Source organism: Miniopterus schreibersii (genome assembly GCF_964146895.1).
Source record: "Miniopterus schreibersii genome assembly, chromosome: 9".
Lineage (NCBI taxonomy): Eukaryota > Metazoa > Chordata > Mammalia > Chiroptera > Miniopteridae > Miniopterus > Miniopterus schreibersii.
This window is the reverse complement of record NC_138118.1, coordinates 21922481-21940491: the sequence shown is the minus strand read 5'-3', so window position 1 is coordinate 21940491 and position 18011 is coordinate 21922481. Positions and strand designations below refer to the sequence as shown.

Genomic DNA, 18011 nt, shown 5'->3' with positions numbered 1-18011 from the left:
CCCAGGTTGCACTTATACATGCTCTTTCCGTCCACGGCATGTTCTTCCCTGCTCCCTTCACTCGTTGGTCTTCTCATTCTCCAAGACCCAAGCAGGCCATTGCATCTACAGAGAGCCCCTCTGACTCTACCTCTATCCCCACCAACTAGCTCGGGGCAGGGCACAGGATTGTGTCCTCATGGAGGTGCTGTGCCCATAGAGTACAAGATAAATGATTCACACCTGAAGTTGTGATATGCCCAGGTGCACCTATTTTCTGTGCCTCCAAACCTCATAGCCGTTGGCACAGACTAACTGTCTGTGTGCTCATTTGTCTCCCCAACCTGACTCTGAGCCCCATGAAGGAAGTGACTGCATTTTTCACCTCTTTATGTCTATTGCTGAGCTAAAGTATGGCTCTCATTCACTAGTCATTTACCAAATGACTGAAAGAATTCATGTCCATATAATGCAAATACAAAAGGTTATACTCAGTGGCTGTCTCCTGCACCATTTGACGTGTCTACCCATATATAGTTCTGATTCAGTGTGGAACATTGTTGTTTCCACAGTTAAGTGATGAAATCCAAAAGTAATCATAACAAAAACAGTAGTCTGCCTTGTACTGTGTGAACTCCTGTGTTCAACCACGCACTGGTCTTATTTTACAGTTTGGAAAGGTGATATTAAGTGGTTTGTCCAAGTTCACAAAACTATAAAGTACTGAATCAGTATTTGAACCCAGGGTTTCTTGATTATAAAGACTTCCAAAGCTTTATATTTATAAAGAACTTAATTTCTGCTTATATAATTTTATAATAAAAACTGACGAACTTAATGGCATAAAACTGTAGAAAAATAGCATTAGCTTTTTTTTTAGAAACTGGAACAACTGAATTTTTGCTTGTCCCATTATGAGTATTGGTGTTCAATCAAATAACATATCAAATGATACTATTATCATTTGCCATGCGCATATTCCTGTGATGGTTTTTTTCTTAATAGATACATTGTCTCCTTTCTACTTTCCTGAACTAAATTTTAGAATAAGAACTGAGGTTTGCATTTATGTTAAGTATTTAATTTTTATTATATTTAATCTGAATGTAAGTTACTATTAAAACGAACATTTTTATAAAGTAGAAAGTATAGATAAGCACACAGAAGAAAATAAAATTATTTTATAACATCACCACGTAAAGATAATTATTATGAGGATTTTGGTGAATATCCTTCCAGACCTTTTTCTTAAATTAAAAATATATTATTATTTCTCACAGAAATGAAACTGCACTACATATACCTGTTTTATCAATTTTGTTTATTCAGTGATATAAATATACAGCTAATACACCATTCTTTGCATATTATTGCATTGTATAGTCATAGCAACTTATCAAACCAGTTCTCAGTCCTGGACACTTGGGTTACATTTGTATATTTTACCACTATAGGTAGCTAACATTCTCATTTTGATCAAGAGAGAAGTAACAGTTGGCATGAAAATTGTCAAAATCCTGCTCTTAGTAAATGCATTGTAGAAAAATATATTCTGCAAAACTGCACTGCAAATATTTGTTAAAACCACCTGAGGTCTGTATATCCATGTAAATCCCTTGAGAGTAGAGGTCTAGCTTTATTCAGTTCTGCATTCAGAGCAGGAACTCAGTAAGGGTTTGTGCACGAACACGTTTTACCAGAACTGAGTCCTCGATCTTCACATTTTTTATGTGGGGCTGCCATTTACTAGAAAGGCGTGTCATTTTGGCACCATGGAATACACACTGGCTTTCTAAGAATCACAGAATTTAGTGGAACCATTGTATCTTGAAGGAATTAGTAAAAGCTATCTCTTAGATAATGAGAAATACGTGTGCATAGCCACACAGACACAGCACAAGTGTAAAGTAGGTGAAATTCAACTTTGTGCCATGCCTTCCAGGTGCCAGGTGCTTTCCCGCTGCCCTGGAGCCCGCTAGCAAGACTCCCCAGTGAGGAGCAGGGCCTGTGAAGCACAGTGGGAAAGGTGCAGGCTCTAAAGTCCAGTAGGCTTTTGCTTTCAAACTCCACTGTCAACGCTTAATAGTTATACAAAAATTGTCAATTTACTTAAGTTATCAAAGCCTTAGTTTCTTCACCTATAAAATGAGAATTAAAATGCCACCTATAGGGTTGTTGTGGGGTTTAAGTGAACTAACATTTGCAAAGCAAAGCAGTTCTTTGAACATAATGTGCTCCATACTTACAGCTACTATTGTTGTAATGTGTCTGTATACACTCGTGTATATATGTGCATATATGTGTCTATATATATGTGACTATATATATACCCACAGCAAGTATGGGGTGCTATTCAAGTTTTCCGTGTTTAAGGCTTTTGTTTATTAGAATTATAAATGCACTTCAGATCCCATTTGCTAGCATTGTAATATATTTAATGATGCCTTTCAAGGCAGAATAGCATTAAAGGATGGTCTTTATCCCCTAATATTGTATTTGAGCAATGAGAAATTTTCTATAATTTCCTGGAAAATGTCACGATGAATTATACATCAGCAGACTTACCTTCCTGAAGGTCAGTGGTTGTAAATAGCATTCATTAATATCACATGTGCATTGACACTATGCTCTAACTATATACAGAAAAGTGGCATGAAGATTATTTACTTCTTAGAAGATTATATATTACAGATCAAACTGTTGACAAAGTTACTCTGTACCCCTAGATAAGATTGACTGAATTAGGTAGAATTTGAAAGATTTCTTTTGTCTACTTATCTCAAGTGAACGATGTAATCATTTAGAGGTGCCGAACAGTGACAGATCATTTCTAGTTATTATATGTAAGAGTTGTGGCCATGTTTATATTAGTTTTATTAAAATTTGCTACTCCCTGAGGGGAAATCACAACCTTAATATTGATTATCTTCTGGGTTTGTAATCTTTAAGCTCCTCTCCCAATAGTTATCAAAGTGCCTGTCTCAGTAGTTTTTCAAGTGGTGCTCAGAAACCTCAGACAAAGATGAGGAGGATTTGTTCTTGTGCGTTTGTCCACAGACTCCTTTGTCATGGGATGTGTTAAACTGCACCAAACTTCAAGTCAGTGTAAAATAACTGCGGCATCTTAGGCAATTGTGACATTTTTCTCTGCCACTCCCCAAGCATCACCACCTGTCTTTTCATTTTTATTCATAATCCATGGAGCTAAGACTGGACCTTCTCGCTCAGGACAGACTGCCCTTCCTCCAGGACGGGCACATGGAGCAGCACCGCAGGAGGAGCCTAGGGCCTCCCCTTGGCCATCCGCATCAACTTTCGTGATTAGCAGAGAGATTTGTCACAGCCAGAGGGCTGTCATGTTCTCCTCATTTGTACTTCGCCTCTTCTTTTGCTTTTCTTTTTCCACTTTTTGTTTTCTCGCGACACCCGGTGCTTTGCTTACTAATCTTTCATACTCCAGGTTAGGCACATCCCTTCATGTGAGGTACTCACCCTTCATGCAAGTTTATGTAAATGATTAGAGGATAAGTGGCTTTCTGTCAGCTAAAAGTTTGTGAAGCTTTTATAACTTTTAGTGAGAAAAATAGGTAGTTTTGTAAAGCACAACCTATTTTGGTCTAAGTGGCATATATTTTGCAAGCTTATTTTTATTCCTTTATAAATGCAGTCTAGGACTTAGAAACTAAAAACATCCATTATATTTTGTAGCTTACTAGATGTAAGGGTTAGAGGCTGTCATCGGAATGAGCTTCCTAGAGGCAGGGACAGCAAGCATCACCTTTGCTTGTATGTCAGGAGAGCCGGACATCTAGTGGATGAGAATTGAATGTTAAAGTAGGATTTTTATTTGTTTTTATTTGTTTGCTTGTTTTTAAATACATCTTTATTGATTTCAGAGAGAGGAAGGGAGAGGGAGAGAGAGACAAACATCAATGATGAGAGAGTGATTGATCGGCTGCCTCCTGCACGCCCCCTGCTGGGGATCGAGCCCACAACCCGGGCATGTGCCCTGACCGGGAATCGAACCCCGATCGCCTGGATCCTAGGTCAACGCTCAACCGCTGAGCCATGCTTGGCTGGGTTAAAGTAGGTTTTTAAGTGAGAGCATTTTTGCACCCTGACAAAGGAGACCGCACCCTCATTCTTTACATGTGAGCATCCTTTGTATCTGTACTGAAGCACGCACGTGTTCTCTGTGTGACTTGACATGGACCACAGGACTGCCATAGGCAAGGACTCGCAGAAACCAGATTCTTGGCTAGCGATCCTAAAGAATCGGTAACTATGACCCAGATCACACGTCCTTTGTGGAAAGGAATCGGGGAGTGTGATTTAGTCCTGCTATAGGAAATGGAACCTCAACATAGTTCTGAACTTCCCGTAATCAAGGAAATTAATTACATTTTTTTACTATTTTACAGTATCAGTTGGTAGATTGTATTTGGCTTCTGAGTATATGTTGATCTGGAAAACCCTCCTTGATTTTAAATCCTGATAGTGTGCTTTATAGAGTATATGTCCTTCTGATAATTAAATTAATTTCAATAAGAAATATAAGGAAAACCTGGAAAATTTAGTGCAAATTAATAGCTTATTTCATGGTAATTACCAGCTTTATGCTTGAACACCAAGTCATGTATGACATGGAATTAACTAGACTGTCATTTAAAAGAGTCAGTCCTACCTTATGGAAGAGCAATCCTTTGGCAAGATCACAGACTACAGACAGAACTACAGGCTTATCTTCTGAATACATTCTAAAATATGTATCTTTCCCCCATAAAATCCTGTATTTCAATATCTAAAATACAAGATTTAGCTGCAACTTTGTAACCTATTACTATTATTGATTATCAATAAACAAAGTGAACCATGGCCAGGTAGCTCATTTGGTTAGAGCATTGTCCCTACATCAAAAGAGGTTGAGGGTTTGATTTCCAGTCAGGGAAACCAATCAATGTTTCTCTATATATATATCCCCCTTCCTCTCTCTAAAATAAAAATAAAGTAAAATAAACACAAATCCTCCAGTGAGGATTAAAATTTTTTTTAAATAAATAAACAAAGGGAGTATTTTTAACATACATTTATAATTAAAATATAAGTGAACTTACTTTAAAAATTACCAATAAGCTTTTACAGATCTATAAATAAGAAAGCAAAGCAATGACAACTTCATGACAAATGTGGGTTTCTTTTTAGAATTTTACTTTTTATTAATGCTGATTCTTAAAAAATGAAGCATCTGTGATTTCTACTATTATTAAATTGCAATAAACATAGACATCTGACCAAAGAAGCTTGTGCTATTCAGGACATAGTCATCTGGGGTATTTTGCAGCTAATAATTTTGTATTTTTCTCAAGCAATTTTTATGTTTTGTGTGTATGTGTAAAACTAATGCATTTTAAGATTCATTGGGAGGGGGGAGAATAGTTCACTTTAAATCATTCCCACACTCTAAAACCTGGGATTGATTTTGGGGGGACAAAATCTACCAATGACATTGTCCAGAATCACTTTTATCTTTCCAAAACTGACTTGGGAATCATTACAAGCAAACCCCAGGAATCGTTTTTCATGTGGGTAGCTCACATGTATTTTGAGATGATTTGGTGTCTTCTGCCATCTGGTGGAAACTAATAGAACTGTCACTAGGTAAAGAGAATGTAGTCTGGACCTAAGTTAGAATACATTTTCTTATTTTTTGATAGTGGAAGAATCATCTTTTTGTTCCGAAAGAAACATTTCACCCTAATTCCTTAATAAAGAAAAAATAACTAAGTAGTTTTTACAGTGATAAATACTGTCTCTAACTCGTATAAAGTTATACATGCATTTATTTATACAAAGTATATATATTTATATTTTTCTAAATCATTCATATTCCATTGCTAGCATAGCATACAGTTGCTGAAATCTCTAATACTAAATACTGTATGTAAAATTTTTCTGTTTATAAGGTCAGTTGTTAGTCTTGGGTGCCCTCCTGTGTTCATGAGATAAACTACAGACTCATACAGAAATAAAGACTTTTTGGTGACATTCTGATGCTGTTGAGGCACATTTTCATTGAGTCCTTGAAATATTTCTTATAGTAGTGACATTTGGGTGACCTGTGCCAACTGCATGATCTCATCCAGTGGCTTTGTAACTTTAAGTATCTCCTGAAAACAAAAGTCAGGTTCTGTGAGCATATTAATTAATCCTTGGCCTTAATGACTTTTCTCTCTTTTATTTTTGCAACTCTATCTGGCCTATGAAGAGATATATTTATTACTTTGCTTCACTTGCACAATAGCATAAAATTTTATAATTTTTATTCTCAAAATTAGTTCAAACTATCACATTATGAATGTATTTCAGAAAGTATCAGAATACTCTTTCTGTTGGGACTAAGTTTTGGCACCATTCCCAGCATAGGCTTGAATTCTATTTTAAGTCCCTGAAAGATTTTCAAAGTATTTTTTTCAGATGAAACAGGCAAATCTTCTAATTCCCTGAAATTAATTGCTTAATCAATTTATTATGCCAAAGTGGGATTTTTGTCAGCAGATCTGAAAAATACTAAAAGGATAGGTTTACTTGTTCTCCCATGGTTTTCTCTGGTTGGAGATTTTAAATTATTTCAAGGATTTTCTGTCAACAAAATGTCCAGTAATAGACCATCTTTTATGATTGAAATTTTCCTCATCCCAAGCTAAACACATTTGTCAGGTACCTAACACGGGAAATAAAGGCACCATAAACTTGTAGATGTCATTTGTTCATTTATTTCCAAAAATAAAATAATGCCAAATATTCAAGACAGTGTTCTAGTCAATCTAGAAATTAAAGGCTATGTTTTTTATGTTTATAATCTGCTAGAGAAGTTTAGACTTCAGAAAAAAAATCAGTATACGAGGAAACGCAATTAATCCAGTAGCAGTAGTAAAACAAAGCAGACAAATGAAAATGACACCAGTCACTTCGGCAGAGTTCAGAGCATTTGACGGAGACATTTCCTAAATGGGAAGCTAGGACTTGATCAGCTAGAAATAGGTGGGAAGAAAGAAGTATTTCATACACAGGAAATGGCATAAACAAAAGCTCTACAGTAAGTAAGTGTAACTTTTTACGTTGTATTGAAATAAAATACAAAAAGATTCATAGACTGTGATCGAGTACTTGTTAAAATCCTAGAGGCTGACAGTTTTATCGATAACTGTATTTTTCTCTCTCTGAAGTTTGTAGTTCAGAACCAGAAAACATTCAAGCTGACCCAGAGAATTACACCAGCCTTCTTGTTACCTGGGAGAGGCCTCGAGTCGTCTATGATACCATGATCGAGAAGTTCGCAGTTCTGTACCAGCAGTTAGAGGGGGAAGACCAGACCAAACATGAGTTTTTGACAGATGGTTATCAAGATCTGGTAACTCTAAGATCCGTTGTTTCTTATATTGATAACATACAGTTTAATTTTCAAGGACGAGTCTTACAAGTGATTGTATATTGTTGCCCTCAGTTATTTAGACTTTGTCTGAAGGTGTCCAGTGGGCAGGAGGAAGAGCAGAGCTACCCTAAATTGTTCAAATCTTACAGCGAATTACACTAGGTTCATATTTATGTTTTGAATGATAGGAGACCACAACTTTTCCAACAGCAACATTATAGAGTAGACACTTAGAAGACTCAGGAACTAGAGGTCATCTAGTGTTGCTTCTCTTTAGAAATAAAGGGACTGAAAGAGCAGTTCAATTCCTTGACTTTGAGCTCACAGTTGTGGAAAGAACTGGGCATGGAACCTCAGTGCTCTAATACCATCATATGTTATCTCCCCCGTCAAACCCCAGCACAAGAAAAATACAGTAGGGGGTCTCAAAAGTCTTTTTGAGGGGGCATCAAATTTGCAAGTAGCACACTCGAAGTCAATTGAGACAGAATTTTCGGGACATAGGGCAGGTTATCCTCAGGAAAGATCCACCTGCTCTTCCTCCCCACCCATGCACACGAACTAAAGAAAGTAAAGTACAGATTCCTCCTGTGACCTGAGCATCTCAGGAGTAAACTTTGCCTTGGCAGGAAGTGTTGGAAATGTTGGCTATAGAGTGCGGTTTAGTTGAGAAAACCCCATCTGAGTGTGGCCCTAGGAAGACCCCACTGCAAGTCAGACACTGAGCTCTGCACCCACACAGCTAGAGCCCCACGTGACCTGGCAAGCTGCCTTTAAGCAAAAACTGTCTGTTTTCATGGTGTTGAATATCATATGGACAAAATAGGTAAATTTGTACCAACTTTTTAATTCAATTGTCTAGAACAGAGCCACTGTGAAAATTGTGGAATTTATGGGGCTATACTATTTTTCATTTCATAATATGTGATGGCAATAATTCTGTTACTATCTGGCTTATATATTAAGTTTAGAGATAAGTTGTTTTTTCATTGTGTTTCTTCACATTTTGTTCCTTGCAAATGCTACATGTTTATTTGTCTAAAATATTAATTTGCAGTTTTTAACATTTATGAATTTTATGAGTTCTAGTTGAAAATGAAACTTTCTAAAACTGAGTCAGATTTTTTTTTAAAGCTAAAAAATGCCTAGTTTTTCAATAGGTTTTCAACTTAACATCACATAAACTTTTTCTTTGGTTAATAAAATATAAATATTTCTCATTGACAAATGAGAAAAAGTTTTCTAAGGACAAATGATAGTACTCCTTGAAACACAGTTGTAACACAATTGTAACATTATTGACATCTTTCTTTTAGGGCGCTATTCTCAGTAACTTACTACCCAATATGAGTTATGTTCTTCAAATAGTAGCCGTATGCACTAATGGCTTGTATGGAAAATATAGTGACCAGCTGATTGTGGACATGCCTGCCAATGATGTTGGTAAGTGACCACCCAATATGTCTTTATATTATCTAAATAAAAGAAGCTAGTTTAATTACTGGATGTATTGGTGTTTTCTCTGTGATTTTATATCCTTTTGGCCAGAAGGCAAAATTATTATTTTTTCATTCTGGATCACTGGTAATTTTGTGAAACGTGGAACCCATTTTTCATTCAGCAGGTCTGGTCAGGAAAATCACTAAATTTATTCTGAATATTGAAATTTTCTATTTGTAAAATAAGAACAGCAAAACCTTTTGTAATGTCTGTGATGGTCATCAAATGACAATAGCTATGTAAACATTAAGACTTTTATTTTGGACAATGAAATTTGGTTTCATCTGTGGTTATTTCCTTTTTCAGCCCGCAAAGCATTGTGTAGTAAGTATGTACCTGATGCTAGGACTATGTAAAGTACTTTGAAATATCTATACAAAGCACCTCAAGAGTTTGTCTTAGATATTTTCTCTACTTTTTGTAATTTGGTTGTGGGGTGGGAGTGCTTTCCTCTTAGTTGATTTCCCAAAAGCAAAACAAAAAGTTGATTCTAATTGTATTTTCTTTGCATGAGACTTTTTTTACTATTATGGGAAAATCTTTTGATCTCAAAGCATATGCAATAATTACATGAATTGCTATCATAATTTTATAATTTATAAATTTACATAATTAAATAAAAGTTTTAGTTGGTAGTATAAGCAGTTTTAAAATAATAAAATGGAATTATATATGTATGTATACATGTGTGTATATATACATACACATATACATCCTATATATGCATGTTCATAAATATATTCAAACACACACACACACACACACACATATATATATATATATATATATATATATGTACATAAATCTAAATATTCTGTGGTCATCTCGATCATGAAGCTACTCACTGAAATTTTTACAGGTTTTTAATGGAAATGAATGGTTACAAATTATATTAAGTATAGTATGTTTCAGTTTTACATATGGATGGAAACTGATATGTATTGACTCGCCTTTAGTGTTAGATGTTACATTATGTATTTTTCTAAACCACAGGCTACAAAATTTGCCAAGATTTTTCCCAACTTAAAACACTGATGGCTAATGAATATTGCTACTATCATGATAACAGTATCATTATTTAATAATATTTCATGTGGTCTGCTGCACCGCCTGGGTATAACAATCTTTCCTATTGCTTTTATTTAGCATTGGTTTTCAAAATCAGGTTATTTTTAAATGGAATATTACCTCTAAGTCTTATTAAAATATGAGCATCAAGTGAACTGACCTTGGTTTCAGCTCCTCCACTGAATGTCAACCTCACCACCAAAGTGCCCCATATTGATCCCCCCAGAAAATTACATCTTTAGCAGTGTAACACTGACCATGTTGGTCAGTATCATATGTGATTTGATGAAATATGACATATAAAAATCTCCTCTAATCCTATTGTGTGTGCTTAAGATTTGAATTCTATTGAATGCATTCACCTGATTTTGCTGTCTTGATTTCATTATACCACTCCAATTTCTGTACATAAAACAATTCCCCTGTAGTTTACAAAAAACAATTACTGTTAGCTATTTATATTACGCTCTTTCTTACTCTGTCCACTATGGCAAATTTTTCAACTTTCTGAAGTTTTTCTTTTTTCCTTTTGAGAAACTTATTGCATATGAAAAAATAGATCAAATGTCTACTTTTTACAGAGGTGATTTCTGAGTGACCTGTTTAGACTGAACCTATAGTGGCACAAAGTGCAACAGTCTTGTATCATTTGTAGCACTTTCACATTTGTACAGAATAACAAATATTATAACTTAATTTCTATTTATTTAAAGGATCTGGACACTCTTGAACTAATGAGATGCTAGTGTGGACACACCATTTAAGCTCCATGAATGACTTAGTCCTATAAGACATTTTATACCGCAGTGATGTTTTTGTAAAAGATGATATTTTATTTGATGTTTCATTATGAAATTTCTCTTAAAAGTCAAGGGTTCAAAACAGATAAATTATTCTTTAATTATTCTTTTAACAATTACTTCATCAGAAGCCAATTTACCCAAGGTTTGGGGTCTTCCTGGTTTATATTTGTGTGGAGTTTTTTAATCTTCACCAGAGGATATTTTTCCATTGCTTTTCAGAGATAGTGGAAGGGAGAGAGAGAGAGAGATAGAAATACTGATGTGAGAGACACATCGATCGGTTGTCTCCTCCTCGCGCACCAACCGGGGTGGGGATGGAGCCTGCAACTGAGGTATGTGCCCTCGGCCGGAATCAAACCCGGGACCCTTCAGTCAGGGGGCCAACGCTCTAACCACTGAGAAAAACTATCTAGGGCTTCCTGGTTTTTTAATAAAGAAAATATTAGTTCTCTTAGAACTCATTCTATCTGATCTTAAAGGCTGCAGAAGCATTTTAATCGATATATTTTCAATTCATTATTGAAATTACATTATATTACATATTGTTGCTACAGGAAAGATGACACAGTAAACGTCTTGACTGCAGCACTGTCTTATGGTTCAGTGTGATGGTACCTTCACGATTTGTGAAGTTTGTAATTTATGTTGCTACCATAGATGTGAGTAGATTTGAGTTTACTGAGTATTTCATTGTTTTTATTAGTACTGTTTCATCATGTTTATCATGTTGTTTCATTACCTTAGTAACCTTGTAATATGTCCTGTTGAATTACTCTATTATTATTTTGGATAAACTGTTCTCTAAATACTGTATTGTTTATCGCTTTTGTTAAAAAGAAATGAAAGAGGTCATTTATAATTGCCCTAATTCTTTCAATCAGAGATTGAAATATTTTAATCAATATCTGTGAAGGAAACCTTAGTCTTCCAAATTGTGCATTTAACTTTGATTCATTTAATTAAGTTAGTGCTTGTGCATTAAATTATATTTGTTATGTACAACAGTATCACTATTTACTAGTGTCCATTAAATATTATAAACTGCTATTTTAAAATAAAGACATAAATTCAGATTTATAAACAATTTAAATTTGTCAAAGAAACCTTTTTAAGGTTAAACAGAAAGTACATTCTTTTCAAATACCTTGCAGAAAATTATACTTATAAATAAATAATTCATAAATGTTTTTTATTGTAACTGAAATAATTGTTTGTTTTTCTCTTCTATAATGTAAAGCTAATTACTATACAGTTATGGAGACATTATTTAGGTACATGTTTTAAGGCCTTGATAATTATATGTGTTCAATTTAAATGCATGGTGGATTAAATCAACACAGTTTTCTGTTATTATGTGCTTTTGAGTTGTATAACAATTGTCTTCGTTAAATCACTCTACATCTGTCCTTACCTGGCCTGTACCATCCTATGCTGTGGCTGATATTATATAATATATATGATCACAGTTTGAAGAGATGGCAGTCCACATTGCTTTTATCTTTTGCACTGTGAAACTTGGCTTACCTTCAAACAATTAAATAAGTCTTGCTTGCCAACCTACATTAGTGTTGCTTTTTTGTGTTATGGAATATTAATGTGTTACCAACATGCTCTTTCAGAAAGTCTGGCATTATAAGTGCCCAAAAACAAAAAACCAGAATGAGCCAAGAGCTTTTATTCAGTTATCACACAAATATGAATTTTAAGCGTTCACTCAAAAAGAAAATTTTTACAATCTTGGCTGTTGGATTTTACAGACTTCATGGAGTCTATTTTGATGAAGTGAGAAGATTCTATAAACTAGTATAATTTTTGCACTATTATGTACGACTGTAGTGCCTGAGTCAGACCAGTGGCTACTAAAACATCAGTTATTACTTGTGAGGAAACAGCAAGGCAACAAGTACACAATATGAGACCTTGTGCCAATCACCAGAGTTTGACCTTGGCTGCTGTGAATTCTCAGACGCAGAAGTATGACTCCAGGATGATAGAAACTATCTCCAAAAATTATTTTATTTCAAAATTGTTCCGAAGAGATTTGGTAAAAAAGCCTTCTGGATTATTTGGGGAGGGAGGTTGTTGAAGTGTTGCTGGGTAACCCCAGGATTTCAGTTAATTCAAATGATCTGAGTTAAATAGGAAACCAGAACTATGGTCTTTCAAAGTGGGTATGTACTTACCAATATGAAGGCCCACACTTGGGGTATTCACTCATGAGAGCACCTTGAAACAGAGAGGGATCAAAGGGCTGTGTGGGTGCACACATGCTAAAGGGCCGAAAGAAAACCTTACTTCCTAATCCAGTAAACAGCAAAAACAGTTATTGTAGAACTCAATGATATTATGTAAGGGTTATATTTGGGTAAAATCATGTATTTTAACTTATTAGGATCTGTAATTCATATAGTTAATTTATACTCAGGTAAAAGGATACAAATAAATGCAATTAACACAGAGAATATTGAAAGAGAAGGAAATCCATCCTCAATGTGATCATTATGTATACCCTCCCCAACCCTGACAATTAATAAGAAAATTACCTTGACCCATGACAAGTATAGAGTTAGGTAAAGTTAGACCTTTTTAAAAAAATTTCTTAGAAACACTTCCTTAAGCATATTGTTGAGAATATACCATTTTTGAGATTTTTCCTGAGCTGCTTAACAGGGAAAAATCTACAGTATAATATATGTATCACCAACAAGTATTTGATTATTAACATTAAAGTATTTTAAAAGTATGTGAAAAGGAGTGACTACGTTTGAAAGCATTGTCAATAAAACTGTATTGTCTCACATGCTGAATTTGAAGATTTTTACATGTGTGACCTTATCAAATTGTAGTTTTTAGAAAGTCATATTGAAGGTTGTTATTTTTCTCCCTCTTACACAGTTTAGTTGCATCCCCCTTTAAATTCACATGTAGTATTTACTGGTTTCGTTGGAGGTTATAGAGACACAATTGCTTCAGACTATTGAAATCACTTTAATTTGGTAACCGAAGGAATAAAGAACATGAAAAACATGGTGAGAAAAGAGTTTCATAGAAACAAAAATAGAAAAGATAGAACAGTTGTAATGAAAATAAAAGTTTCCAAACTCCTTCATGGTCAGTTTTAACAGGGAAAAAACAAAGAAACAAACAAAAAAACAACCGGAGAGTTAAAATTTAATACTCAGTTTCCAGTGAATATTTTTATTTTTACAGCACAGAAAATTGTTCAGGGTAAGTAACTCTGAAATAGCTAAGTAGTAAAAAGTTTTATCTAAATTTTTTTGAATTCATGCATACCACTGTATTTTATGGTTTTACATTTCTGAACACCTAGAAATTTCCTGATAAAAATAAACTCAAGAAAGTCTATGTTATAAATCAGGCCTGGGTTTGATAAGCACTTATTGTTAATTCAGTCATGCCTTTGAAAATTCTATAGCATGTGCATTTCCTTTGAGGATATATCAAGGCATAAAGCAGAATATAAACAGCATTGGGATAGTGAAGAGTGTAAACTTTGGTGATGGAGTGAGATTTTATAAAATAATAGCAGTAAGAGGAACTTCATTGTAATAATACTTAGGCCCTCACAGTTAGCCTGTCTCCCATCTTCCTGATGACCTAGGCAGTTCAGATGGAGAGTGAACAAGTCCTCTATGTCCTCAGTAATTTGGCAGTGGGGCCAGATCCCTTGTTGGAGAGAAAGAACCCTTGTTAGTAAATATTTTCCAATTATTTATTAGAAATTATTTATTATTAATAAATAATTAGAAAATATTTACTAACAGGTCTTGTTTTAGGATTAAGATATCCATGGGCTTGAAATATGCTGATTCTAGTCAGTTGGAAAAACGGATTTGAATGATCCTGGTCATTACATTCCTTGAATGGTCAGCATTAGCTGGATTTCTCTGGAGAGAAGGCAGGAACACCAGCCCAGCCTGGGCCTGCTAGAGAACATGCTTCATTTTACCCAGGGCAACACCCTGTATACAATTAGTTATGAGCCCAACTCTGAAGAAGTATTTGACTCTCATTCAGTAGAGAAACTTAAGGAATGGTAGCTGAATAAGAAAGTAGGTCCTGTCACTTCTGCCCCACACCCGTCATTTCCCCAACTATGCTCTCATCAGCTCTGCTAAGGTTGAAAGCAAATCTGCACTGATGAAAAATTATTTGATTTTTTTTATACTCAGAATATTAGCCTTACTGCTCCCCTCTTCCTTCTTAGCTTTAATGATGCTAAGGTGGGAATGGGGAGGGAGTTGGAATGGAGGCTAGAAATCAAGGCTTTGAATGCAGTTTTATACAGATGTATGTAGTGTTGTATTATATAGTGTTCAGTAGTGTTGAAAACTGAAATTTAAAATTTTTATATTGACAGATTCCATTTTTCCAAAGATAACAGTCTTTTTTTTTGTCTTTTTTCTCTTTCCACCCAAAGGTAAACCTACAAGGCTGGATAACAATTTTAATAATTTTGTTTTTAATTTTATAGAACTTGACCTCTTTCCTGAATTAATTGGAACTGAAGAAATAATCAAGGTATCATAGCTATATTTTATATTCAGATGTTTTAAACTTTAAAAGTCTGTTTTGGATTATTGGTTAGGTTTCAGATATTGCACTAATAAAAGTTTGGGTTGCATTATTTATTGTAAGGTTAGTTGCAGAGCTTTATAGATAGTCATGTAATTGATATACATAATTCTTTTTTTAACATATTTTTATTGATTTCAGAGAGAGGAAGGGAGAGAGAGAGAGAGATAGAAACATCAATGATGAGAGAAAGTCATTGATCGGGTGCCTCCTGCACGCCCCCTGCCAAGGATCAAGCCTGCAACCCGGACATGTGCCCTGACCGGGAACTGAACCTCGATCTCCTGGATCATAGGTCAATGCTCAACCACTGAGCCATGCCAGCCGGGCTGGTATACATAATTCTTATATGAAGAACTTAGAAGACACTTTAATGAGTATAGTAAAAATAACAGATATACAAAATATTTTGTGGTAATAAAAGATGGGTCTTAAAATAATTATAGCTATGAATGTTAGCTATAAATTGGAAATTTTTCAGTGTCAATATTTTCTAAAAGACTGAAATAATATCAACTCTTAATATTATTGCAGTTTATTTATAACTAAGTTAACTAATGATTGATAATAAGTATGAGCCAAAATATAAATTGAATATATTTTTTCCCCTTTGATTTGAATATTTGTGCTTGGACTATTTAGATGATAAGTATCTACTACTAGCATAACTGTTCTTCAAGAAAGGGGTAATAAAGAATATTTATACATTTCAACATTGCCTTAATTTTTAAAATGTAGAGAAATTGACTGATGTATCTTATATTTAATCTTAAACCAAATGTACTATTAATCTTAACTGAGATTATAAATTTAAATCCAGGTGCTATTGGTAATGTAGTATGAACATGTGCATATGTACATATAGGTGTATGAGCTCATAAAATGTGATAAATAATGCTATTATCTAGCAATAAATAGCAATTAGGTTGTGTTTTCATATGCATAACTACCTCAACAATTTATATAACTTATATAGCAATTCTCTCTTACAAAGGACTATGTTACCAAAATAACCGGTTTACCTCTCAAGAATTCACCAAATTCAGCTAAGGCTATCTTTGTGTGAGTGTGTGTGTGTCCATGCTTGTGTGCACATGTGTGTGGATATGTATGTACCTAGAAATTATCACCAGAATCAAGTCAAAGGCAGGAAAAAGAAATTATTTTACACTGTAAATTCAAATCTTTAGTTTGTGTCTTAATCTGGACTGCTATAGCAAAATACCATAAACAGGATAGCTTATAAACAACAAAAATTTATTTCTGACAGTTCTGGAGTCTGGGAATCTGAGTTTAGGGTGCCAGCATGGTCAGGTCCTGGCGAGGGCCTTCGGGGTTGCAGACTGCCAACTCCTTCCTCGTGTCTTCACATGGCAGAGAGCAGAGCAGAAGCAGTGAGCTCTTTCCTGACTCTTACAAAGGCCCTAAACCCGTTCATTAGGGCTTCACCTTACAACCTCATCTAATTTAATTTTAATTACCTTCCCAAAACCCCCACCTCCTAATACCATCACATTGGGAAGGTAGGATTTCAATAGATGAATTTGGGGGTGGGGGGAGACACAAACATTCAGTCACTTTCATTGATTCAAGTAGGAATGAATGATAGAGGCTGGCAAATATCTGAAATGTATTTGTAATGGGTTTAAGCCTGAATATGGATATGAATAGTTTGGAGATGTTTCTCAGATACTCTTCAAATAGAATTGCATGACTTAGAAAGACAGAGTATCTCCAGCATAATCAAGGGTTTCCAGTATTTTTTTAAATGGAAGTTGTGAAGGATAACACGTGACACAGATCAAAACCATAGTGGAAGAGAGATTTACAATAACTCTGTAAGAAATTATAGGAAGAAGTATCCATTAAAACATCTGTAGTTTCAGATATGTGTAATCACAGAGCATGAATTATAAATTCTTCTTGAAATGTTGACAAGAGGAAATATGACCTCATAGAGATTTGCAAGATTTGATGGGTAAGATTAATAAGTGATCCATCGCCTTCACCAGATTCTGAGAGGTATCTGAACTTCATGAAGTCTAAAATCTGCTAGAAAAGAGAGAAATAGAAGGGATGTGTGTGTCCATATGCATATAGTATTTTTCCATATTTAAATGTGTGTAGCATTATGTTTTAAAAAATTTATAGAAATTTACATATGTGTGTAGCATTATGTTTTAAAAAAATTTATGGAAATTTACATAGCTTGTGATAGGAAGATAATAAAGTGTGTTTGTGTGGGAATATAAGCAAAGAGAAAGAGAAGCAATATTATTGTGGGATTTGATAGAAATTGTTAGATTATATAGAGAATATAGATTATGTATTTGGGGAACTTTAGTTGTGAAGGGGAAGAGAGAGTAGAATAATAACTAGGAGTTGAATTAGAGACTTCCCTTTATGTTCCTTTTAAATAGGAGAAACTTACATCATTTAAGCTAAGAATGATCCATTTGAGAAATCAAAATTGAAAATACAAAAGAGAGGAAAATACTCAATTGTTTTCCTTTCCCAAGAAGATGATGGAGAGTGAATTTAAAACACAGATGTAGGAAGAGGAAAGGAAATGGAACAACAACTCTTCAGTTGCAACCAGATGAGAGGGTGGAGTTGGTGGGTCCCCCCCCCCT

General features: G+C 34.7%; 1 protein-coding gene across 4 annotated transcripts in view; it reads left to right on the top strand.

Annotated features, from left to right (window-relative positions):
• The window catches only part of PTPRZ1 (protein tyrosine phosphatase receptor type Z1), a 168546-nt gene that overhangs the window by 101050 nt on the left and 49485 nt on the right, over nucleotides 1-18011 (top strand). For all 4 annotated transcript variants that reach the window (XM_081147669.1, XM_081147668.1, XM_081147667.1 and 1 more), the window contains exons 9-11: nucleotides 7206-7390; nucleotides 8728-8854; nucleotides 15278-15324. In XM_081147669.1, coding sequence (XP_081003795.1) covers nucleotides 7206-7390; nucleotides 8728-8854; nucleotides 15278-15324 — 359 coding nt within the window. The remainder of the gene's footprint in view (nucleotides 1-7205; nucleotides 7391-8727; nucleotides 8855-15277; nucleotides 15325-18011) is intronic.